General features: G+C 46.8%; 2 protein-coding genes and 1 long non-coding RNA gene across 5 annotated transcripts; all 3 read right to left on the bottom strand.

Annotated features, from left to right (window-relative positions):
* Positions 1–701: 701 nt before the first annotated feature.
* LOC133914497 (type I inositol polyphosphate 5-phosphatase 4-like) lies at positions 702–4,916 on the bottom strand. 2 transcript variants are annotated; one of them, XM_062357597.1, is made up of 14 exons: positions 4,570–4,916; positions 4,386–4,482; positions 4,031–4,105; positions 3,855–3,942; positions 3,660–3,767; positions 3,066–3,566; positions 2,839–2,974; positions 2,527–2,717; positions 2,329–2,437; positions 1,925–2,073; positions 1,531–1,843; positions 1,391–1,452; positions 1,245–1,309; positions 702–1,150 (listed from the first exon to the last, which is right to left on the bottom strand). In XM_062357597.1, exons 1-11 carry the CDS (start codon positions 4,603–4,605, stop codon positions 1,597–1,599), a joined length of 1,737 nt encoding a protein of 578 aa, XP_062213581.1. In that variant the 5' UTR covers positions 4,606–4,916; the 3' UTR covers positions 702–1,150; positions 1,245–1,309; positions 1,391–1,452; positions 1,531–1,596. The 2 variants fall into 2 exon arrangements, with proteins under 2 accessions (XP_062213581.1, XP_062213582.1); XM_062357598.1 differs by having other exon boundaries at positions 3,660–3,764.
* Positions 4,917–5,335: 419 nt separating this feature from the next.
* Positions 5,336–18,976, bottom strand: LOC133916878 (uncharacterized). 2 transcript variants are annotated; one of them, XR_009909547.1, is made up of 6 exons: positions 18,628–18,976; positions 17,341–17,432; positions 10,812–10,951; positions 8,056–8,304; positions 5,956–6,103; positions 5,336–5,859 (listed from the first exon to the last, which is right to left on the bottom strand). It is a non-coding gene; the product is annotated as an uncharacterized LOC133916878 (long non-coding RNA). The 2 variants fall into 2 exon arrangements; XR_009909548.1 differs by lacking the exon at positions 8,056–8,304.
* A 1,087-nt stretch (positions 18,977–20,063) lies between these two features.
* Positions 20,064–25,432, bottom strand: LOC133916876 (sulfate transporter 3.1-like). The gene is made up of 11 exons (XM_062360757.1): positions 24,981–25,432; positions 24,642–24,849; positions 24,291–24,462; positions 23,792–23,857; positions 21,941–22,054; positions 21,718–21,834; positions 21,481–21,607; positions 20,911–21,388; positions 20,738–20,823; positions 20,513–20,589; positions 20,064–20,405 (listed from the first exon to the last, which is right to left on the bottom strand). Exons 1-11 carry the CDS (start codon positions 25,309–25,311, stop codon positions 20,217–20,219), a joined length of 1,965 nt encoding a protein of 654 aa, XP_062216741.1. The 5' UTR covers positions 25,312–25,432; the 3' UTR covers positions 20,064–20,216.
* Between the last annotated feature and the right edge of the window lie 282 nt (positions 25,433–25,714).

The raw sequence follows: 25,714 nt of genomic DNA, 5'->3' as shown, positions 1-25,714 counted from the left end.
TAGGGTAGAAGGGGCGAGTAAGAGGAGAAAGGGGGGAGGAGGTTCGCGGGGCAGAGGTTCAAGTGTGCGCCGTGGAAAAGTGTGTGTGGGGGGGGGGGCAGGTCACCGGTGATGGGGGTGGACTGGACGTCGGGCTTGGGGTGAGTGGCAACGGAGAAGGGGGAGGCGCTCTCCATCACCGAAGATAGGTTTAGTAGCTGAACTAAAATCCTATTGGCTGCAGCATACTACTATCATGAGGGCAACTTTTCCAAACGAGAAATTTTTACTTAGCCAAAAAAGCAATAAGACGTACATTGTTCTTGAGCAAAGTGCGAGCGGAGAGGATGTATTCTGCCAAAAGACTGAATGTACCGGATCACACTACATACAAGGCCCAATGGGAACCGTCTGAACCACTGATGCATGTTCAGGTTGCACTCAATCTGACCATCATGCAGTGCACAACTACAAGCTAGGTAGCAAATCATTCCAAGCTAGACCTCATCAGGGCGTGCGCGTGCATGCATTTGCGACACAAACAAAAAAGAATATCACAAATGCCTCTGCAGGCTCCAGCAGCAAGTTTTTCACAGCCCCTGACGCCAAGAACAGTGAAAAGGAGGCAAATAAAGAGCACATTTTCCTGCAGAGTGAAGGCTGGTGAAAACGTGACAGGTAGCCTTTTTGTCAGCTCAACTGATTCAGACAATGCTCATAAAATAAAACATGACAATGATGGCCTATACATCCTTTTTCCATCCACGGAAATGATATGAACAATGCAGGCATTCATGGCCCTTTTTTCCAGCTTTAAAATACCCACAGAGAACTAAACTATGCAAAGGACTGCTTGGCGTTACCGTCTGACAACAGGGAAGAGAGCAGGAGAGGGAAAAGAGAAAAAATGTTGCCCTACAATGTACAGATTAAAAAAAAAAGATTTTGGTGCACGCTTGCCGTTGCTGTCACTAGTCAGTAGTATCTTTACTTTGACCAAAGTCTTCTGGACTTATGATTGAATATCGTACTGTCTGCCCAAAAAACGAACCGTTTGCTGTAAGTGGCCATCTAGGTTGCTTATTCTGAAGTCAGTGAAATAATTTGAAACCACCATGCCCCTAGTTGCAGTTTGTAACTTTGTTCAGAGTTCAGAGAATATGGCCCTCACCTTCAAAAGAGACGAAATAGGATAGAGTGACTAATTAGACCTCTCATGCACCAAAAGTGTAGACCTTCTACCATTAAACTGATGAAACATGTACCTTGTCTCGGTTAGTTAAATTTTCCAAACCATCTGGGCACTTATGAAGATGTCCAAAGCGCAAGTCTGGGAATATATTAAATTCAGTCAGTTCTTAAGTGATCACCATATCAACTGTATTGATCATGATATATGAATGGTGCTTACCGATTTATCAGAACCTGAAGCTTAGGTCCAATAAATCCTTGGATCTTCATCAACAGCGCAGCCTGACATTGGAAATTATCAGTATTAATGCAACATATATACATTTCAAGTAAGAACCAAAATCACTCTCCAGGACCTACCTTTACATCTCTAGTTACAGGATTGAACATTCAGAGGATGCTGAAAACTGAAATTCTTGAACTCTTTCAGTAGAAATTTAGGTCGGTGTATCCGTATGGGTTAATGTCTGTGTATCCATATGAGTAAGGTAGCAGTTCTTCGATGTCCAATTGAGAACTTGAGCAACTCATCTTTTGGATTCGGCTATGATTGATTGATTCCACTTCCGCACTGAAGATACTGTAGACTGGCCTATGGTCCGAAAAGCGAGATTCACCTCGTACATATGACAGTTGACCAAGGCCTCTTCCATACCATAAAATACGATCGCACCTGCGTGGCAAGATTACCAAATTTACTTGAACTGTACAAAGTCCGGCAAAAATCTAGCACTATATTCTGTAGTCAGAATACCATGCAGGAGTTCTCTTCTTTTCTTTCTGGTTCATGTCATCACCGGCATACTTGTCCGAATTGTTCGAGTACTTGTATGTTGGGGGAAAGTATATATTCCCCTCGTTCCACCCAACAAATACTCGTCCACCTCTTTGCTCAATCCTTAGCTGAAAGTGTCAAGTTTTCATGTATTTGAGATCACAGAATATTTTAAAATCATTTTTATAATGAAAACAATAGCTCTTTTGCTTTAGACAAGCTATCAGAAATCTTGTAACATGATAAAGTAAAAGAACGACAAGACAAAAGGCACTGAATTGCCTGTGGGCTGTGGCACAAGAATTTCACTGCTTTCTACAGCATCAACGCTACACACAAACAAGCACACACATTATGCTCAAGAAGGGTTACCAAGCTCTCACCTGATCTTTCTCCAGCAATGCTTTCCAATTGCGCATCTCCACGAGGGCCTTCACTGACCGATAACAAAGCGCAATTCGGTAGTTTAGGTCCCCTAGCCAGATGATTCGACTGCAACAAAAGGCAGAACAAGGGCTCAATATTACACCAAATGCATATGGAGTAAACTTCATGAGACCATTGTAAGGCTTTTTGCTTACTCATGCTCTAAGATTATTTCTGGTGAACGCTCATACTGTCCATAGACCATTGGGAACCTGGTCTTTCTGAGGATTTCCAGTACATCCGAGTTCCTTCGTTGCTCATCACCTTCCTTCTGTCCTGAAGTCAGGTGGCTGCAGACGAAGCAGAAGCTTGTTTGGTGCAATGACATGCTAATCGAAATCGAACCCTGGAAAACAAATCCTTTACCATTGAATACCTATGCTGACAAGATTTCTTGTTTGTGATCAAGTCATATAAGGTAAAGCAATAAAATCACGTAGCTAGGTAGCATTAGAACACTGACTAACCTTATTTCCAAGGTAGCCCATCAGTCCTCTCCCAACACAAGAAACCTTCAGATTTCTTATGTCATCCCTCATGTCTTTCCGAGCCCAAATCATCAGAAACAACCCCACCATTTGCTTGCTTGCCACCAGACAGTATCTGAACATCCAATTGCCACAAAAAAAAAATCACTAAATCTCATCAAAAGGGGCAGGACTGTAGCTTCAAGAATAAAAAACTTCAAACTTACCTAGTATGACCATCTCGTCTATGACCGTCGTCCAGAGCTGGTGCATTGCCGTATCCACATGACATTGGCGAATACACAGTACTCGGTGACTCTACAGTATTATTCTCATCATCAGAGGATTCACCCCACCGGTAGTTGTTCTCGTAGTCACTAGGCCTACGACCATAGATTGCTCGTTCACAGACGCTATACCGCCGTTCCAGCCTTGGCTGGGGAGCAAGAATGTCACCCTCTATCCTCAAACTCCGGCTAAGCCCGGCCTGGAAAGACCGACGGTGAAAGAATGGTGCATTGTTCTGCCTCGATGACAAACCCTCGAAGTCGTCATCTATCTCCACCACCGGGTCAGGCACCGGAGATGGTGTCCGGAAGCTCCCACTGCCACTAGTACCCGGCAAATTGTTCAGTGTCCTCCTGACCAGAGATACCCACCTCCTTGCCGGGCCATTGTCCTCTGTCCCAAGAACGTTCCCGGCATTCAACGGGACAATTTCTTGAAACCTGAACACAAGTACCAATATTATCAGTGGATTCCTGCTTCAAGCACTGTGAGAAGAGTTCAGAGATACGAGAACATATAGACAAAACAAGTACCCGAGGACGTAGATGTCGGCAGGAGGTGCAGCATGGAGCCAGTCCTCAAGGCTCATATTATTTGGCGGGGAACGGCCACCAACATTCCATGTAGCAACAAATATCCTACTTCAAGAACAAGCGGAATTATCGACAGGCCAAATCTGTGACTGGGTAGGACTGCTAATTTTGTGAACTTAAAACGCAGCAACATACCTATAGTCCAATGTCACGGTGGCTTCGGCGGCGTCCAGGTCGATCTTGCCTCGCCTCGAGTGCTCATTGCTCCTCCTCGAGGGCCTCTCTGAGTCAATATGGCTCAACGTTGAAAAATGAATTCAGAAATGTAGCAGTCCAGATAACAAAGACGAAATCTCTGGTAGTTTGCTCACCTGTCTTGCTCTTCTTGACTGTGCTAGGCTCCCTCCTGGTGAAGTTGCTGCCCCTCCACTCATCATCACCCCCTCCTGCAATCGAAGCAGGAAGCCATCGATCAGGGCAGTGTCCAAGGTAGCAGAGCATCAATAGTTTGGTAAAAATAACTTAGGGAAAACCGGAAAGTTCAGTGCTTTCCAGAAGTGGCAAAAAAAAGAGAAACAAGACAAGGAAAGACAAGAAGTTGAAGAAACAACAAAACTGATCTTCAAGAGACAGAGAGAGAGACATGGCGAGTCATTGTTGGAATAATGGGGAGCAATCAGGCCCACAAATACAAATGCACACTGGCTAACTCGCACAGATACACACCTCTCCTCCCAATCGCAGCTACATCATCGGCATGGAAGTCATGGGCCTTGCTCCTGATGTTGAACCATTTCCTCATCAAGCTCTTGGACCATGATAGCTACAAGTCACAGCAAAATGGAAGAATGGAACAAAACAATTACTTTCAGAATGTAAAGCTCAGTGAAGGTACAAGAATGGAAGATACCTTGCTCTTCTTGGTGGTGTTGCTGCCATCTCTCATTGTTCCTCAGGGGAACACTCATGCAGCCGAAGAGACTGTTGCTTGCTGCAAAATGGACAGTTGATGTCGGTAGAAGCCAAGCAGAGGTAGAGACAATGAGGCTACTGTTTGCTTTCTATAAACAAATCTTGCGATTTGATGGAAAGGAGAGAGGGAGAGAGTGAAGAGAATTGAGGATGAGAACAAAATCTGGATTCTCTTTGGAGGAAAGAGCCTGGTAACACTAATGTTCTAACTGGCTCCTGAAGCAAAGGAAGAAGAACAAATGTGATGCTACCACTAGCCTACAGCTTCACAGATCTTCTTGTGTGTGTGTGTCTCTCAAGGCTTCATCGGGGGGGGGGGGAGGGGGGGGGGTAGAAGGTAAAGTTGGAGGGAGGAGGAGGGATACTGGACTGGAGTGCTCCATCTCCTACAAAAACCTCGGTCTTTGGAGGTGAAATTTTTTAGTAGGCTAGGAATCTTAGGATGGTCAGTCTCTGCTTTTTGTTGGTCTTGCAAAACCAAGGTGGGTAATAGGAGGCAAACAATACATACACGCACATTACCCTTTGGAGGGAAAAGTACTGCAGTATTTAGCATGTGAAGACTTCCATGAGGGAAAAAGGACCACTTACTCAACCTTGACATTGGCATATTGCACTGTATTGATTTAATTCCTAAGTACTCCACCAAAGAGCATACATATTTAAAAAACTTGGAATTTGAAAAAATGATGCATTTCCTCATGAAACTTTAAAATATGATAAATGTACTTCGCCCCAAAAGAAGTATAATAAAGGTTACAGCAATGCATATTACACTAGTTTGAGATATCATTTATAGTATTCTGGACTCCGGAGGTTCACCTCTTAAAAGGATATTGTGTGCAGCAGTGTACTACTACTGCAATGTGTGCACCTTTGATCCCTCCCTCCCATTGACCACTCAGGCAGCAGAAAGAAAGGAAGAGCAGTTTGGGAAAAGATAAAGGCAGGAGGAGGGGCTGGCGGGCTGTTGCTGTTCACACTTCACAGAGACTCGGCTTTTCTCCCTTCCAAGACGTTTTTCTTGTGTTTTTCGGCGTGTGTGACTGTATGCTTCAGCACCGATATGATACGGCCCCCAATTTGTTTGTTTTTCGCTGTTCCTTTCTTTTGATATGCTTTGGTACTATCCCTGGCCCTGGGACTCTGGGAGAGAGGAGGGTAACTGGAGGCTCGAGGAGATTGGTCTTTGCCTCTTTCGCCTGCTGGATTTTGTGTCCCTGACTCCCTGTACGGCAAGGAAAGTAAAGAGTTGGCATTCGAGATTGTTTCATTCAAGGACTTAAAAAAAAATGTTAGCTCAATGCAAATAGGCAGCATTTACCTGATTCTCGGGTCTTAACTGGTACAAATGTCAGGAGGCTACTTGGAGCGAAGCTATTAGTCTCAGATATATTGGAGGACTCTTGTTCCGCAGGTACTTGGGGTCACTAGGGGCGTGCCTTTTTTAGTTTTGACAGCAACGCTGGAATCTGAAATGGAAGTGATTGCACATTAGTCCCTACTTCCTAGATTTCACTGGGAATGTTGGGTTTGTCAGCACCTTCAGTCCAAGTGATTCACTCTACTTTTGATGTGTTCTCAAGGATCAAGAGCATGTCTTGGTAAAAGAAGACACAAGAAAAAAAAAACTCGACCTAAGGAGAGAGACATCCCGAAGTTATCGCATTTAAGAAAGGTCCCAAAAGTTGGCTACAATCCGCATGTTATCACTGGGCGACCACGCCACGACCACGACACACAGCAAGGGGCTTTTTTCGCAAGAACCAGGATTTAAGTTTTGGATGGTAGCCTCACACCTGGAGGTCTTACCACCGTGCTATTCACACGTTCTCAAGAAGGCACAAGAAGAAAAAAAAAAGTGTGCTTAATTTAGTCTCTGTTCCTTCCTTTTCTTTCCTAAGAACCAGTGACTGACTGACAGAATCAGATCGAAATCAAAAGAAATGAACTGAATAAAATACACCCCTCTGGATGCAAAATCGCCACACCTATAAGCAACAGCTGTTTTGGTCCCTTTGTCTCTTTGTAAAAATGCTAGCTCTATAGATTATAAGTCTATAATATGATGGCAACCTTTTTATTTTGTGAGACTGTTTATGGCCGTGGTACTTGCCAAGGAGATAACACTTGGACCAACTTCCAGCGTGCAAGTCAGCTGCAACCTACTTACCAAAGGACGCGAAGGATCCCAGTACAGACATGGAAATAATAGCTGATCTCAGCAGTAAAACAGTCACAGAAATGATTCTTCTGCTGCCATTTTGACCGACCAGGTTCGGGTGTTGCCTTGCAATGAAGCTACCTACACTATTCACATGTTTTCTTTCTTCGTACAGTCACAAGAGTCATTAGATGGTTTCAGTGCAGCAAAAGTAATGTAGATTTTCGGGAAAAAAGAAGTAATGTAGTTACCATGGTGCTGAGGTTTTCTCACAGAAAAATGCATTTAGGACAGTGCATGAGCATGACCCATTATATGACAGAATCTGCTCGATTTTTTTAAGGTTAATAGTACTGGATCCATGAGCACTAAATTCTTGTAAGCGTGCAGTTATTTTATAATTCTGTTCATAACCATGGTACTAGATCCAGATTTAACACTATACAAGAAATTCGTGACAATTGACAATCTTATATTTACTAATTGGAGGCTTTTTTTTACCTCCACGTTAATTCTAGAAAAATCCTAAAAATTCCCATAAAAAAGCAAAGCATCCTACCGTCAAATTGATTGACTGACTAACTGTAACCATAGATCAACAACAAGATAAAACTACATAAAAGATTAAAAAACAAATCATAGAGTCCAACCACAACACTACTTCTTCTCTTACCTTTTCTATTTTCCTTTTTGTTGTAGATACCCTTTGTCCAATAAAATTACGTTAGCAAACTCCAACTTAATTACGTTAGCAATCAACATACTTTTCCAAATCAATTAAAATATACCAATTAAATATACGTGTAATCAAATATTACAAAATTAAAATAACAGAACACAAACATATTACGAATTATCACATAAAAATAATATCAAAGAATTTATAATGTATTTCAAAAAAATAATATGAGATACGGTGGCGAGATTAAAAATAATAATAATTTCAAAAATCAAGAAACAAATAAAAATCAATTTGCATAACACATAAAATAAAAATTATAAATTAGATCTATTCACAAATAATAAACATGATTCTAATATTATGAATAAAAATTACGTTTATATTTTACATTCCAATATTTAAATATAAATAGCTGATGTATCTTAGCATACAACCATTATTAACACAAATATCTACAATTCAGCTGTAAACTAAATTTCTAGCCTGTGTAGTCGCACGGGTTGATGTGCTAGTGAGATCAAACAAGAATCAGATTACAAAATGATGCAAAGAATTGCCTTGGAAAGAGGAAACAAAACCTTTGGGCCAATCACGTGACATCCATTTTCAATGATCATCTGCTCAGATGGCAGGACCGTCTTACCAGAAGTGGCATATCCGTCTGAACTCTGAACCAGCCAATAATTAACAATTAGCATCATAATAATCCTGGAACCAAGATATTACGACCAGGGTTATCTACGTCAAAAGCCGTGCAGAGCCCCATCCTTTCGGCCTAGTTTTTCCCAGAATTCCCACGGGTGCATGGCAGCTCAGAGAAAGTAGACCTGAGTAGGAGTAGATTTGTTATTGATCTCTGCTCCAAGTTCATGCTGATCATGAGTTAAATAACATGCTACCAACAGGATACTTACTGCCCCAATCATGGCCAAGCAAGTAACTTTTGTCTTTAACAATTGTACACACGCTAGATTCGTATGTACAATGCATAGTATATACCAATGCTAAATCTACATGCTGATCCTACAAGCTGGGCATATATGGCATACTGAACTCATGGGACCAACTGTCATAGAAGATATTGCACGAGTGGGTGAAAAAGATGCTCATTTTTTAAATGATCACTGACGACGGCACTAAGCCTGGTTACAATCTCTGATTAGACTAGTGCCTAGGTCGATTAATCAATCAAAAAGTACATTCTTGGCTAGTTGTTGTGCACATTTGCTCCCTTCCCCAAGACAAGGCCAATCTTCTTGAGTTGAGACCGGACTTGACCAAGAATAAGAACATGGGGAACACTAGGCTGCAAGCTGTGCGGCTGACTGGTGGACCCACTCATCACAATTATAATGTTAGAGAACTTCATAGAGCCTTGTGTTCGAACTTGAAACAGCACAACAGGGCACTTTACATGTCTATCTAGTAGATTAGGCGCATTAAGCTTGAAGTGATTGGCTGCATAGAATACATATGTCAGGTTAATGGCAGGGCAAAGCAGGTTTCAGGATCTAAATTAGCTATAAAGGCCATCTTGGGCGCGCATGCTCTTCCCAAATCTCAAAAAATGGGAATCCCTACATCTTCACTTTTCATTGCCGAGGCACCCACATTGGTTTACTTCAGCAAGAATGCACTACTAAATTATATTTGTAATTTCCAGAATGATTTTAGAGATAACTGTATCATTAGGTCATCTAACGATTTGCGTGTTTACTATATTTGTAAACTCTGAAAATGTTAAATTGAATGCTTACTACTTTACTAGGCTACTATATGCCCAGATAATGATTTTTATATATGATAACCAGATATTAAATTATAGTATTTTTTAGTAAACTGTAGTTTGCACGAGTTCCAACAAGTGTTAATGGAATTAAGTAAAAATCCAGAAAACTGATGAATCAGAAGTAGGACAGGTGCAGAGTTTGCCTAGACTTGAAACTAAGTACTCCCTACTAATCTGTAGTGTGCCAATTTGCCGAAACCGAAATGAAGAAATGGGAAGGTGTCCCCTGTGAACTGTGGAGTCAGTCAAAACAGGATCCTCGTTCCATGCTTTGGCCAAAGTGTTCCTCTTTGTCTTTAGCTTTTCAGCTTTGCAGCCCCTCAGGCTCTCATTTGGTTCAACCTTCTCTCTGTAACGGTAACAGAGGAAGTCAGCAAACTCATGTTAGAGGTAGGAGCAAGAAAAACCAATGAGCAGCATGCTGCAAAAGATTGGCGTATGCTGTGAGCCTGTGATATTCTTGCACAAAAGTGTACGGTATTTCTTCAGCAGCTAAGCTAGCTAGTGATTAACATCTCCCATTCAGTCTCTCTCTCTCTCTCTCTCTCTCTCACACACACACACACACACACACACACACACACACACTACATCTCCCACTCAGTCTCTCTCTCTCTCTCTCTCTCACACACACACACACACACACACACACATACTTCCCCTCGTGTCATCGTCTGAAAGCCTCTAGTTGATAGGGATGTACATGGAGGACAACTCAAAGCCTCTTTGAAGTGAGGATAGTTGCCGATTTGCTGTTGTTGGTCGATCTACCACGTACCCTCTCTCTCTCGAAGCCGAGCAGGTTTTGAGCTCTCTATCTCTCTCTCATCTTCCTTTTCCCATGCACACACTGTATCTGCTGCCATTCCACCCTTTTGTCCCAATCCCTACAGCTTGCTTTCTCTCTCTCTACCTCTGCACCACCCTGCAGCCACCATTTCTGTTGTTGTAAAAGGATCTCGCTCGAACAGGACCCCACTATTGATAAACGCGTCAAGCGACCATCATTGACAAAACCTTGGAATCTGGCCCACAGTTCGTGGCGACATGAGCGTGCCCATCAAAACCCTAAGTGTAGTACGTACGTATGCCCTTTATAACATGAATACTCTCATCACCCCCATTCTAACAGTAAAAGAGCATGAGAATTCCATAGCATACTAGCTAGGAGATTGGAGACCATAGTCTCTTCTTATAGTTAAAGCACCCCATAAAATCTATCTGATTTTTATGCCACATCCTCCATAACCTATAAATTTTTATAACGAAAAACTGTGATATGTCCTCCATGAATCTGCCTACGAATTGCAGTTTGAAATTTGGGTCCTCATTTGTGAAATCTATAGCACTAGCCATCTACCTTTAGCCTATTGGTTCACCCCGCAAGGCAAGATGGAAGTTGTACCGCATAAAACAAATGAACCCAACCAACACAAATTATCCTAGCAAATCAAGTTGTTGCAATAGCAAGAAGCAGGTAAACCAAAAACTAAAGTTGCACAGTCAGAGTAAGCATTAAGTGGCAAGGCGACAGTATTTCCTCACCTACAGTGCTTCTGCACACGTACAGCCACGAGAGAGCTGGATTCTTGCCATCTCTGAAGCTTCCAAAAAAAACCCCGCCCTCGAGTGGTCCATCCAGTTTCTGCAACTGCCATGCTCCAGCTTAAAGGAGAAAACCAAGCCTGCAACCGGCAATGTACACAAGGACTAGTTACATATGTCGCGTGTGATAAAGAACAAGGACCACATGTATAGTAACATTGTAACAAACTTGACCGGTTATAGCATGGACAACTGACCAGAAATCATATGTCCAAAATGCAGCAACCTTGTGAAAGAGTGGCAAGATTTTGATTCCCAAATGTGCAAAAAGGACAGCTATAAATGGTTCCTATCCACATTGTGCTCATAAGATTTGAGCAATAGCCAATCTTATTGGCTTTGAAGCTTGAAATAAGCTTACCCACCTTATCCATCACAGAATGAACAGTAGTTATTCACAATTTTACATCACAGCATCAGCAGTCAGAACAGTATAAGTGGAGTGAACTACCTTCCTATCGTACATAACATGGGAGCTAGGATACTCAGAGTAGTCAAATTGTAAATTTGCGATAAGAAGATATCAGTAATTAAGTACAATATTGCCTGAAACAGAGATAGACTTCAATAATTTGTTTTCCAAGACACAGATTTCTTGTGATAAGAAGAATGCTAATGGCGTCCCCTCCCCCTTCCTCCCACCGGCGCTTAGCCCAAGCTCGGCGTCCACCAACCCCGCTTCGCCTCTCTTGGCTTCCATCGACAAGGTCCCCGCTCTCTCCTCATCTTTCTCTGCTCGCTCCCCCCCCCCCTTTTGCCCCGGCGCTTCTTTCGCGGGACGGACGAAGGTGCAGTGATGGGTGAAAGACACCAAACTCTGCCTCTTTGGCCGAGAGATCTCCTCTACCTCCACGCTTGTGGGCTGGCGGCCATGGACAAGGGGAAGGCCATTCTTCAATGTGCGGTGCCTTCCCCCTGCCATGCTCCTCCCTCCGATTTCATGGCCACCGCTCGTAGGGCACACGCTTCTACGGCCGCTCCGCGCGGCGTTGACACGGGTATCTCCTGTGGTTGTTCTCCCCCTCGACAGCAACTAGTCGCGTTTCTGCATGCCCAGGATGTGGAGGATGACTGGACCTTGGTCACCAACCGCCGTCAAGCTCGGGCGAGAAAGAGCGGATCTAGCCGCAACCACGCTGCGCCACCTCAGCGTAGCCTGCCTACTATCCTCGACGGGCGGTGTCTCAACTACTTGTCATGGATGCACAGGCGGGTGGATTGCCACCTGCCACCCAGGTGCTTCCGTTGTAGAGGTTTTTGACATCAAGCAAAAGATTGCAAACGTCGTAGACCTCGCTCCTCCGGGTCCAATGAGTCCAGCCGTCAGCGACAGATCGTGTGCATCTCATCTGCTGGCTCCACTCCGGTTGGCTCTGCGGCAGAGGTTGTCACGCCGGTGGGCTCCGTCGCCTCTAGCCACCACCCCCGTTCCGAGGCTTCCACATCCATGGGGTCAGCGGCCCTGGGTCCAACTCCGTCGACTTTCCCTTCGGCGCCTATGGGCCTCTCCTCGTCTCTGGACTAATCGGGGCTTGGTTCCACCGCCTATGGCCCTCAGACATCCACGCTGGGGGATGCTGCTCCTGACCCGGTGGCGGCGCCCGAGCACTACATCGTTCCATGGTCAGATGGTTTCTCTGAGGAGGAGAGTAGTCTCTGGTGGGTGCTCCTCGCCTATGCTGATTGAGCCAGGCATGGTTTCCTGCCTTGTGACCTCACCAACGCCATTTCCTATTCTGTTGGCGTTCTGAAGGTAGAGTTCAGCGTCAAGACGTTCTGCCCCGACAACTTCTTGGTGGTTTGCCAGTCTCAGGTCGCGCGGGACTCCATCCTCGTCGCCAACGGTAGGGCTATGGGCACGAACGCCGTGTGGTTCTTTCGACCTTGGACTAGGTTGGCCTTCGCGTCTACCGGTGTGCTGGCCTTCCAAGTCACTCTTGCCTTGCGTGGCGTTCCTCCCCACACCTGGTCGGTTTCCACAGCTCAATAGCTCCTCGGCCATCACTGTTGGGTCGAGAAGCTCGAGAGTGAGGCCGCCTTGGCCGAGCGGGCTAACCTCGCTGTCCTACGCGTGATCACCTAGTGTGACCATCCGCATAGCATTCCCAGTGTCGTCACCATGGATGTGTCAAAGCTGCCTTGTGCTATCCGCTACAATGACCCCGACCTTCGACAACTTTTCAGCAATCTATCGTCGTACATCATGGAGATGAGGTGCCTCAAGTACAACGTCGAGGTCCGGATCGTCTCTCTAGCGGAGTTCCATGTTCCTTCTTCCTCCAGCAGCGACGGCTCCGCTCCATCCGACGACGAGGATGAGGAATTCGATGGGCATCTGGCGAGTGGAATGGGTCGTTCAGGTCTCCCTCGGGGGAGACAATTGTCGTCCCTTCCGCTGTCTACCACGGCTGCAGGTACCAACACCTTGTCGGCCGGTTGCTCTCGCAGCGTGCTCTGGGCGGTCAGCGTTCTTCAGCCGGCGTCGGCATCTGTGCATGTCGTCTTCGATTCCTTCAAGGGTGCGCCATACAAGGAGACACCACTTCCCGTGTCCCCGCTCATGGGTGCAGATGGTGCGTTGTTGCCTTTTCGCATGTTGCCTTTCTACACGTTGCAGGCTGAGACGTTGGACCTGGCTGTTGTCCCCTCCCATGCCTGTTACGACGCACCTTTTAGGGGCTACGATCCTATGAAGGATGAATGCCTTCCCCGCGTCATGGGGGTTGTCCGCGTCGCTGATAGACCTTTGGCACCTCGGCACATAAAGTTGGTCTACTCCAAGCTACACTATCGTGCTATCAATGCTGAAGGTCAAACAAGGCAAGCGACTCCTTCGGACTCTGCTACTGCAGTTAGGCTTGGCGCTCGTGTGACCTTGGATCAAACTTCTGAGAGCCCACCTTCCTTGGGCCACTTGCCTCTCACCCCGCCTTCCGTGGGCCGCAGCCTCCAGACCCATATGGTATGCGCTTTGCATGGCTCGCCATCGCGGCCTGGTCACCGTTTTTGTCGCCGGGTTTGTTGTCGGACGAGTAGCAGCAACCCCTCCGCACGGCGCCGGGCTGCCAATTCGAACTCTATCAGTGACATTGCTGCGCCTGTCGCATGGGCGCCTAGCGCGGTCAACTCCGCGGTGCTATCCTTTCTTCAAGGCCTCACGAAGAAAGTCCCAGCATCCCTAACAATGCCTACCAGTAGGTCTACGCCGACGCCATGTTTAGTCCAAGGTCCAAGAAGGAGCAATCGGCTGGCAGTTAAATCCAGTCTCTCGGCTATTCGGCCATTCAAGCGTGGGGAGGTCCTGGTGATGCGTAGGCTGGGTCCCCTAGGGGAAGGGGACTCGGTTTCCCCGCAGCTACACCGGGCTTACATCCGTTTGTTTGAGCACCCTTTGTCAGCGCATCACCTCCAGGCGATCCACGAGCTCTTCCCCAACCATGCCTCGGCGGCCTCAGCACCTGTGGAAGCAACCGATGCTCAGGCTTGCTAGGGGGTCCGCTCCACGTTGTTGTCGTTTTCAACGGATAACCACAACATTCTGAACTGAAATGTCTGCAGGCTCAACAACCGAGCCCGTCGTGACGATGTTCGTATGATGATATATGATCACTATGTATCAGTTGTTTGTTTACTAGAAACTAAGCTTGATATAATCACCGACTTCCTAGTTAATGAGATTTGTGGATCCGCATTCTCTGGGTACTCCTTTTTGCCGACAACGAACACTAGAGGGGGCATCCTTGTGGCATGTCGTCTGTCGCTATCCTTGGTCGCCGTCCAGGTGCGGCGTTTCTCTGTCAGCGTTCAAATCTTGTCACAACTGGAGGGTTCTCCATTTTTCTTAACGGCCGTGTATGGTCCAACTGACGAGGCTCAAAAGGATTGCTTCCTCGCCGAGCTCGCTGATATCCGTGTGTTACTACCGGGACCTTGGCTGCTCATGGGAGACTTCAACATGATTATTGGTGCCTTTGACAAGAACAACAACAATATCAACAGGCATTCCATCGCGCGTTTTCGCAGGTTCATCTCCGAGCAAGAGCTAAAGGACTTGCATTTGTTCGGCCGCCGCTACACTTGGTCGAAGGAACGATCTTCCCCTACCCTCGTGGCCTCCTCGGAGTGGCACGCCGCATTCCCGGATTGCTTCTTACAAGCACTATCTTCCGACTGTGCCGATCACTGTCCCTTGTTGCTCTCAACATCGCTGCGTACTACCAGTCGCCGACGCTTCCATTTTGAGGCTTTCTGGACCAAAATACCTAGGTTTCTTTCCGCGGTGGAGGGTGGGTTTTGAGGCTTGATGAGTTCTCTAAACCCTCTCTTTTGCGGCTAGATATCCTTTTCAGGCACAATGCCAAGGAATTGCAAAGCTGGAGTAGTAGGAGCGTTGTCAACATCAAGGACCAGCTTCTTGTCGCCCATGAGGCGATCGCCCATCTTGATGCTGCTCAGGATGGCCGGTTGCTCACGCCAACTGAGTCACAATTGTGCAGACACCTTAAGGTCATCTGTCTTGGACTCGCCTCCCTCGAGCGCTCGATCTCTCATTGCCGCTCCATAGCGACGTGGTTGCGCGATGGTGATGCTGATACGAGGTTATTCCATTCCTACGCTAGCTTTCGCGCCAGGAAGAAGTCCATCACCTCCCTCTCCACGGATGATGGCTAGGTCTCTTCCCACCCAGCGATCGAGGAGGCGCTGTTTCGCCATTTTCAGTCCATTCTTGGGGTCGCCCCGTCCAGACAGCACTCCATTGACTTGGCTGCGATTGGCATTTCGCCTCAAGACTTACGAATGCTGGATGCCCCCTTCAACGACGGTGAGATTTTGGAGGTCATCAAGCAGCTGCCCCACAATAAGGCCCCTGGACCGGACAGATTTAGTGCGGAATTCTACCGTGTTGCGTGGCCTATCATTAAGACAGACGTATCTCTTGCCATCTGCGCTTTCGGTTTAGGCGACAGAAGGGGCCTTAATCATCTGAACAATGCACTAATCACTTTACTACCTAAGAAGGAGTCAGCCTGCTCAGCGCCCGATTAGCCTCATCCATAGCACTGGCAAGCTAATCACCAAGACCCTTGTTCTTCGGTTGGCTCCTCGGCTAGATGCTATGATCTCAAGTAGCTGCTAAGTGTAGAACAATTTCTGAGGCCTTACGAGAACGAAGATGGACCGGGGACATTACTGGGCCTTTATCCCTGCTGGCGTTCAGTCAGTATCTTTAGCTTTGGGGGCGCCTAGACTCCTTCCATCTGAATAGAGGGGAAGATTGAATTATTTGGAAATGGAGATCCTCAGTCGGTACTCCGCTAGTTCAGCTTATCAATTGATGTTCCAAGGAAGTATACGCTTTGGTGGAGCTAAATTGGTTTGGAAAGCTTGGGCTCCTAGGAAGGTTAAGTTCTTTGCTTAGCTGGGGATCCTTGGTGGACTTTGGACAGCATCCCGGAGGTGACGACATGGCTTCCAGTCGGATGATTCGTGCTCACATTGTGCTCAACTTCCTGAGACTACCGATCACATGCTCTTACACTGCTTGGTGGCGAGGGAGGCATGGTGACGGGTTTTGGGATTTCATTCCCCCCAGGCGAAGACAGCGTTCCTTGACTGGTGGCTTTATCTCCGTGCACGTGTGGCCAAAGAGTTCCATAAAGGGTTGGATTCCCCAATACTCCTGACTAGCTGGAGAATTTGGTTATCCCACAATAATATAGTCTTCAACAATCGTCGCATCTCTTCCGACTCGTTGATGGCCCTCATCTAGGAGGATGTCAACAGATGGTGCGACGCCGGAGCCGTGCAACTTTCCGTTGTCAGGGCTCGTCTACGTAGTTTCGGCTCGGTGATCTAACCGCCGTTGGATTCTTGAGCTTTTCCCTTGTTATTTCCTTTCATATAATATAGTCTGCTAATGTTAAGGCTCTTGGACCTTGTAGGTCGTTGTGTAACATGTACCCTTTGAACTCGTTTTCTCCTTCTTAATACAAAGATGCGTAGCTCTTCTGCGTATTCGAGAGAAAAAAAGACACAGATAAGTCAAGCAATTGTCCCAACAGAAGGTGCTGAGAATCCTGTGGATATGAATGATACATCAGAAAGAAAAATCCAAGAGATCTATAAGACAAATGGGCACTTTGAATAATGTACTTTCTAAACAACAATCTTCAGCTCCACAGTAATTTGTCCCTATCGCGGAACAATCATCCAACCATGATCAGTTGCTAGGATGTTGACTAACAATTCACCGATATATGGTGATTACAAGCTTGTTGAAACTTGAAAGGGAGTATCAGTATATCTGCCCATGCACACAGCCACACACTTCACTTAGACAAAGTGGTAAAAGAAGGACAATGGTTAGATAAAAAACAAATTTGGGGGTGGGGGGTGGGGGGGCATAATCTTCAAGTTTGAGAGACAGGATTGAGTAGATCCGAGGAAACAATGTATCTAGATATCTTACCGCACCCTCTCACATGATGAATGCAAAGATGGCAAAGCTATCAGCAGCAGTTCCTGACTTGCTGTGAGGATAACGCAAAGATCAATACAAACCTGCCCAGTAAAACGTAGAACGACATGTTAGTGATCACGATCAGTCTTGCTGACATGACATTCCTGAGTTCTTAGTAATGAAATAAAAAACTTGTCTGTGGAGGACACATTATTATAAATCATCGTGTAATCATTTGATTGGTGTTGGCCTTGATACTCATGTTGGAAATTGTCAAATAACCACAAAGAAGGCTGCTTGTTTACCAACTGTGACCCCTATCTGTGTGTCAATTGACTTCAGTTGTTCATCGGCAATCAAGTGGGGCACAAATTTGACTATATCCTTGGCAGAACAGGCGCTGAAGACATTCTGAGATTAATTTTACATCATGTAGGACTGTGTGGAAGACCAAGCTGACTTGCTCGTACAATGCAATCAATTTCCTTCATACAGAAATTAAACAAAACTAGGAATTTATGAAACCTACAGAGAATCCTGTTAATTTTGCGCTTGTTTTGGCCTATATTTCCAGTCCATTAAATGGATACAGTAAATATAAAAACTTGATAACATTTCAACATCGTTCATGTTGGATCAGTCATATATTACAGATTCAGGTAGCAACCAAAACCAAGTCTATCCCTTGTTCTTTTCCCCAATTACTCTAAGCAAAAGGAAATGACAACCTCACAAAGAAATAGCTACATTGGAATGAAATCATGTTAATGAAGGATGCTGACAGCGTTTCAATGATTTTTTAGTCAGGTCAGTCAACTTTTAGTTCAACAATTGGTGGAGATATTTCTTTGAGAAACACCGGTAGATTATGCATTTTGCTCCCAACCTCGACAAATATCGATATCAATCCCTCTGCAGATAAATAAAATAAACTCCAGAAGAAGAGCTATGAAATATTATCAAATTCAGTACGGTTAAGCAACAACTATTCTCATGATATTTCACTCCCCAATTCAATAGGGTTAATCAACCTCGTATGACAATCACCATTTTCGTTACTCGAAGCCCATTAAATGTCCAACAAAGGATACGAGGGAAGAACCACACCCAATTAATCAATCCTACAGGCTATATACTCAGTGACATACACCTCATCATTGATCAATTCGGGAAAGATAAGAGATCAGTAAACCAGCAGTTGCTTAGCACTTGCATACAGGAACTACCATATCAAGCACCAACCATCCACTATTTGGCCAAGTAACTAGACATTAACCTTGATTTCTACGGTTCTACCTTGAGAAGACTAAGTCGATGCATGCCGCTGCTGCTTCTGCTACCAGCGCTGAGGGCGAGGGAGGCAACGCCCGTGGAAAGTGGTAGCGCTTCCGGTCTCCGTTCCGAGGAGGTCGAGACGAGAGAGGCGGTGCAAGGACGGAGCAGCGACGCCAAACCCTCGCCGCCGGTCGCCGCCGCCGCCCGCCCGCCATTGGATCACCTCCTCTATAATCTACGGCGTGTTCTGGGCAAGGGGAGGCGGAGGATCCGATCTGGTCCGCGGAGACCAAATCCAACGGTTTACATGAACCTAACTTGGACCGATGATTTCAAGTTACGATTCGAGGGTATTTTTAAACGAATACCAGAATACTAAGGTCGTTAGTAAAAAAATAACGTTACTACTTCGACCTGAGCCGCCTAGAACCGATCCAACGGTTAATATGGACCGAGATTTGGATCGCGATCCAATTTGCGGCTGTTTCTAAGGGCTGTTTGTTTCAACTGAGATTCTGAAAAGTAATTTATAGAAGTTGAATAGTGAAAAACTGAATTGTAAAAAGTTAGATTATAAAAAACTTTTAGGTTGTAGATTATAAAAAACTTTGATGAACAGTTTAGTAAAATAGATTTTCATAATCTATCAAAAGCTGAAAAAAATCAACTTCTCAGATTCTCACAATCTAACCAACAAATTTTAAAAAGCTATAACCAAAAAACTATCTATTTATTTTAACTTCAAATTATAAAAACTGAAAACCACAATCTAAAACTGAAACAAAAAACCCTTAAACGTACGCTTACATAATAGGGTCTCTATCGTAAGAATGCTTGTACCCGTCGCATAAGTCCGATCGGACGGTGGTCACTTGGCTCCAAGGGGGATCATCAAATCAACGCTTCGATGGAGCGCACCCCCCGCCTCTCGGCCAAGTCAGTGGCGTGCGGGCGGCGGCGACCGCCCCAGAGGCCGGAGGCGGAGCGGAGGACGGCGAGGACCTGTTGAGAAGGAAGGGAAAAGAGGCGGAGCGAACGACGGGGCTAGCCCCTGCCCGTGCCGGCCGCCGTGGAGGCCATTGAGACAGCGGATCTCTCTGCAACTGTCGGTTCGGTCCCGATCTGGAGTAGAGACTAGTGATGCAAATGCATTCGATGTCTCCTCTTCTCTGTCTCAATTCTCAATGCCTTGCCCCTTGTGGTGTGTTTGTTAGCGTGTTCATACTTAACTGTCTTCAGCTAGCTAACTGATGAAGCTCCGAACTATGCGTGCTTTGCCAATGAACTTGACAACTGATGATTTTCCATCTTGTCCTGCAGATCATGCAACACGATCACAGGGAGGGGTTTCTTTTAGGCGACCATGGAGCTGAGGATGGATGTTTGTGAAGCTTGCTCTCTCATCAGCGTTCAAATTAGCATGTAGTAATTCCACTGCATCTAGACAGGTCAGGTCGAACTGGATTTTTCTTCACCCCCAAAATGGGTGAGTTTCTTTCTGTGAATTTCCTTGACAACGTAGTAGTACAATACTCTAGATGGGTTACATTCATCTCGGTTTGCTTGTTGACAGGTTACGTCAGACTCAAACATGTTACACCATCCTCAAATCAAACCATGTTCTCATGGGCTGGTGCACTGCCCATGACCATGCCCGGCTTGTGCGAGTGCAGCACGTAGTCGCACGCCGCCACCGCCTCGCCGACGGTCGGGAAGATCCAGTCATGACCGATCGACTCGAGCACCTTTGAGCTGTCCAGCTTCTTCATGATTTCGCTGCCCGGGTTCGCCAGCACAATCTGAAAGAACACAAGTACCGGGACTGTGAGAAGACTGTATCGACCAAGGTTCGTGACATTTCAGCAAGTTCAGATTTCAGAACAAAGTGTTACTGCTTTGCTCTTACCTGAAGACCCCTTCTGTCCAGGCTCTTCTTGAGTTCATCCAGCATGCTCGTCCCGCTCGTGTCGATGCTACCAATGGCTGCATCAAGAAAAGAAGACACGGAGGCAGATCAGGCCAGGCTTCATGACACGCTTTCAGATGCGATCGTTTCAGATGACACGTGATCCTGCATAGTTCTGCCTCTGATGCAGCGTTTCGGAGTTCAGACAGAATCCAAGAAACTTACCACCCATGTCCAGGACGACATACTGCACGTCCATCTCGCCCTTGCCCTTGGTGTGCTCCTCCTCGTCATCGATCCACCGCGAGATCCTGATCATCACACACAACACATGTTTGATCATTGCAACATCTCCTGATCGTCCGTCCTGGTAGAGGTGCCTTTCATTAGTTGCTTACCTCTCTCGCAGGTAGCTCGAGTTGGCGAAGTAGATGGGCGCGTCCACGCGCAGCACGAGAACGCCGGGCACCGTCTTCGCCGTGGTGTACTGGTCCATCCTCCGGTAGATCATCGAGTTGGGTATGTTGCCGAGCACCGTCGTCCTTGGACGCGCGATGAACAGCATCAATCGTAGGATGGATATCGAGACCGCGACGACCAGGCCGATCTCGACGCTGCCGAAGACGACGCCGAGGTAGGCGCCGAGGCAGACGCAGAAGTCGACCTTATCGACCTGCCACAGGTGGATGGCGGCCGGGTAGTCGATCAGGCCGAGCATCGCCGAGATGATGATCGCAGAGAGCACCACCAGGGGGGTGTAGTGGAACAGCGGGGTCAGGAACAGCAACGTGATCATCACCGCCAACGACATGATCACGTTCGACATGGCCGTCTTGCACCCGGCGTTGTAGTTCACGGCGGACCGCGAAAACGGACCTGGCACCATGAGGATGGTTTCAGCAACAAGATATCCTGAATTCGAGACTTGTCTATCTGACTGAGGCATTGCGTTGGAAATGGGTATGTACCGGTGGTGAGGTAGCACGACGTAAATGATCCGAGGATGTTCATCGTCCCAATGGCGATCATCTCCTTGTTGCCGTCAATATGGTAGTTCTTGAACATCGCGAAGCTCCTTCCTACGGCAATACCTTCCTGTATTTGACAGCACGAGCAAATCAATGTAAGTACTTCGGTTATAAATTAAAGCTACCGATGAAATTTTATCCTGTATGCAACTAGTGAGACGAGGATCTTAGGCTGACAGCGAGGGCAATGACGCCGGTGATGATCCCCGTCTTCAGAGCGAGCATCATATACGGTGGCGAGAATTCCAGATTTGTCACTGATGGTGGATTCAGACCCTTCTTGAGGTAACCAATCTATTATGTGCCATGAAAAGATGTCATAAATCAGCAGTCCATTTTTACTGGATGTTCATGAATTTCTTGTTGACAATGCGATGCTTCTGTCAGTAGTTGTGCTCACCACTTGGATGCCATGGTTTTCAGCATGAGTGAGGTACACCAGAATGCTTCCAAGGATGACTGACGTCAATGGCGCCGCTGCGGATATCCAGAATAGTTTGGGCCGCCTCTTGCTCTGTCAAAAGAAGTAAGATTACATAAAACTTTACAACTTTACGCTTGAAAGTCTTGTGTTGAAATATGCAATAATATTTTGTTGATTCTAGATGCCACTTTGTCGAGAACCTCGAATTTCAGACCAAGAACTACTGCTAGCTGAAACAGTTTGTAGTATTTTAATTCGCAACTGAATGCCTATCGATAACATTCATTCTTGGACAAGCCAAATAATTCTTGATTGCGCCAAGAAGCAAAACGAGAAACATGGAATAATCATCCGGTAAAACATAATTTTTTAAAAAAACTTCTGATTGGGACAATATACAAGGGGTCCTATTTTCTCCAAGTTGGCTTTTCTAACAGATCTAATATTGGAAAAGTTGGTTCTATAACACAGGGTTGGTGGACCTTGGCCTTGTGCAATTATTACATATCTTTTCACTACCCATGAAAACTGGATTCGATCACTTTAGAAAGTATGAAACTGATGCACGGGAAATCAAAGGTTCATCTAACAAAATATGATATGATGCGATCATGCAGCTCTTGTATGACGCATGGACACTTCTAAGCTTGAACAATCAGTGGCGGATACAGAGCTCACCTCCTTCCCCCTCCTCCTCTTTTTCTCAAAAATTGAGGGGGAGGGGGTCAGGGGGGCTTGGGAGGTTCCCAAGTGCTCCCGGGCCGGGTACCGCTGTGAATAATGATGTTCCTCTATCATTAGCATCTTGAACACAACGAGGGTTTTTCTTTTTCGGACGCAAAGGGAGGCAATAAACGAGATCAAAATTGATTTTGAAAGGCTGCATACTGTACGAATATGCAGGCTAATCCTTTCGGGAAAAAGAAAAAAAGGATATGCAGACTAGGATACTGACAATATATAGAAGCCAAACGTGGACAGACAGGTTAGATCATCCGATGCATCTGTACGCTATTCAAAAGTGCGTAATGGATAGATTTCCTTGTCACCCACCAATGGGGCCACGAGATTGCGTCTTCACATGCATATGGCATCCATGACATAACATGACAAATTGTCTTTGTTGCATCTCTAGCAGACCTGTGACAGTGTGACCCCGGCTTGCAGCAGTAGTGACAGACTCGCACGGCTGGACTAGTTGGATCGCTATTCACTCCAACCAGGATCACTTGTTCCTCAATCGTAACAGGTAAGATATTTGTTTCATGAGTGTTGCGTTGATTAGCAAGCATTTAACTTGGCTACTTCTAACAAGACAAAAACTGAGCGTTTGCAAAACATCTGTTTCTTTTCTTTTCTTTTTCTTTTGGATTTTCATGCAAGTTTTAATTCAAGATGAATTACGCAACGGTTCCCCTCAGTTTTGGTGTTCCAAATTTATGTGTTTTGAAATATTATTCGTGTGCAGAATGTGATCTTATCACCATTATCCCACATACTGTGTCATATCGCTTTGTCACAATCTTGGTACAAGTGCGGTATTACGTCATGATCAATTATACACAAAGTAAGAGAAGGAAAAAGGTCCAATGATTAGTCGATTCTCTTGTGGTCCTCGTATATACCCCTTTTAGTATGATTGGACCAGCCATTTACCAGAGATTCTTATGCCTCAAACCTTTTCTACTTGTAAAATTCAGAGAGCTAGCCTCCCTCATCTTTTGCCTCAAGGACTAGATTTATCAAGTACGAATGAATCATGTGGATATAAAAAAGGTGCATGATGATTTACTTCAGAATAAAGAAGGAAATTACTGTACTACTTACAATGAAGCGTGTGACGAGGAGGAAGAAGAGGAAGCCGGAGCCGAGCACGACGCTCTCCCATCGCCACTGCAAATCAAACCACATCGCTCGAACCCGTCAGGATCACGGAACTTGATTACTAGAAGGCAAGCAACACGTCTCGATTTGAATGGAATCAAATCGAGATCAGCTCAATTGTTAATCACTCTCGTCCTGACAGACATGAGCCCTGCAGCAAGTGATGATTGAGCTGCAGCTGCACGCATGGCCGGCCAAGCAAGGGAAAAGGAGAGACGGGTCGGGATCAGTCATGTCCCTGTCGCGTTCGCGGCAGGTCCTCTCCCGTCGTTGCCGGACATGCACGCAACGTAACCATTGCTGCAGGGATACCTCCGGAGGCTTTGCATTGTGCCGTCGGGAGCGTGTCGTGCGCACGGCCTCACGCATGCATATGGTCCATGCACCACACTTATCTGTACGTGCTCGGCCGAAGTGTTTGGAATGGAAGAAGTTGATTAACCTGGTTTGTCTGGGAGAAGACGGAGCGCATGACGGAGACGATGTCGGTGGAGGTGGTGAAGCGTTCGAGGCCGAGCATACCCTTGAGCTGCTGCAGGCACACCACCGTCGCCGCGCCGCCCATGAACCCAACGATCGTCGCGTGCGACAGGAAGTCCACGATGAAGCCAAGCCTGCATATGCACGCACGGATTAATCAGCAGTTGTACCTAAAATAAAAAACGCGATCCGAGTTCTTGCTCAAGGCTCGACTTAGTTAGTTACTTTTACTGTGGACACTTTCAGCATTTTCATCACCTACCCTCTTGGAGCAGGAGGCTTAATCCACAAGGATACAAGAACGGTAGAATACCTTAGGAGACCGAGCGAGGCCTGGAAGACGCCGGCGAAGAAGGTGGCGGTGAAGGCGAGGTGCAGATACAGCGACGGGTTCTCCGTCGGCGACACCTCGCTGCCGATCATCGACCCGATCAGCAGCGACGCCACCGCCACGGTTCCCACCGCCAGGTCCTTGGAGCTCCCCATCAGCGCGTACACCAGAGGCGGCACGAAGCTCGAGTCTGACGAACACACGCGTAGACGTATTAGTCCATCGTTATACTTCCTCAGCTCAAGTCGTACGTGCATGCATGACGCTAGCTGCACAAATCTGCGTATAAAGAATGGCGCCTGAGGAATGCTGCTAGCTTACAGAGTCCGAGGATGGGTGGCAGGTTGGCGAGCTTGGCGTAGCTGATGCCCTGCGGGATGGCGAGGCTGGCGATGGTGACGCCGGCGACGAGGTCGGACTTGAGCGTGCCGATGTTGTAGGCCGGCGCCCACTCGAGGAACGGGAAGAAGTAGCGCAGCGCCGCCACCGCGCGCCGCCCGGCCCCGCGCTCCCGCACCACCGCGCGGAACGGGTCGTCCGGGAAGAAGGTCTCCTTGAGGTTCCCGCGGAACGTGTCCAGGAACGGCCGCGCCGGCGGCACCGGCACCCGCACCTGCACCCCGCCGCCGTTCGCCTCCGCGCTGCCGCCCATGGCTCCCGGCCGGTACGTGCTAGACTGCTAGCTACTGAACTCGTGAGGTGTACAAACTTTTGCGAGCAGAGCACGGGCCAACTGCCTGCTGCTGTGTTTGGTGATGTACTAATATGGTGAGGCGTCTGGGCCGGTTACATATAAGGGGTTGGGTTAGGCGTGTGCGTGTCTGATCAGATGAGGTGGGGGTGAAGAGTAGACTGATCAGATTGGTTCGGGCGCGATTTGCGGGTTGGGCTCGGCTGGCTGCCGCGTCACATCGGGCGCGGGCGCGTCTGGGCGCTGGTGGCGGGCCTGGAATCGGACCGGTGGGGGTCCCGTCTGTCAGGGAGGCAGGAGGCGCTGGGTGGCTTCGGGCACGTGGGTGCACACGTGGAGCATGCCTAATGGGCGGCTGTCCGCT

Source organism: Phragmites australis, chromosome 4 (assembly GCF_958298935.1).
Source record: "Phragmites australis chromosome 4, lpPhrAust1.1, whole genome shotgun sequence".
Lineage (NCBI taxonomy): Eukaryota > Viridiplantae > Streptophyta > Magnoliopsida > Poales > Poaceae > Phragmites > Phragmites australis.
This window is presented reverse-complemented; position numbering and strand designations above follow the sequence as displayed.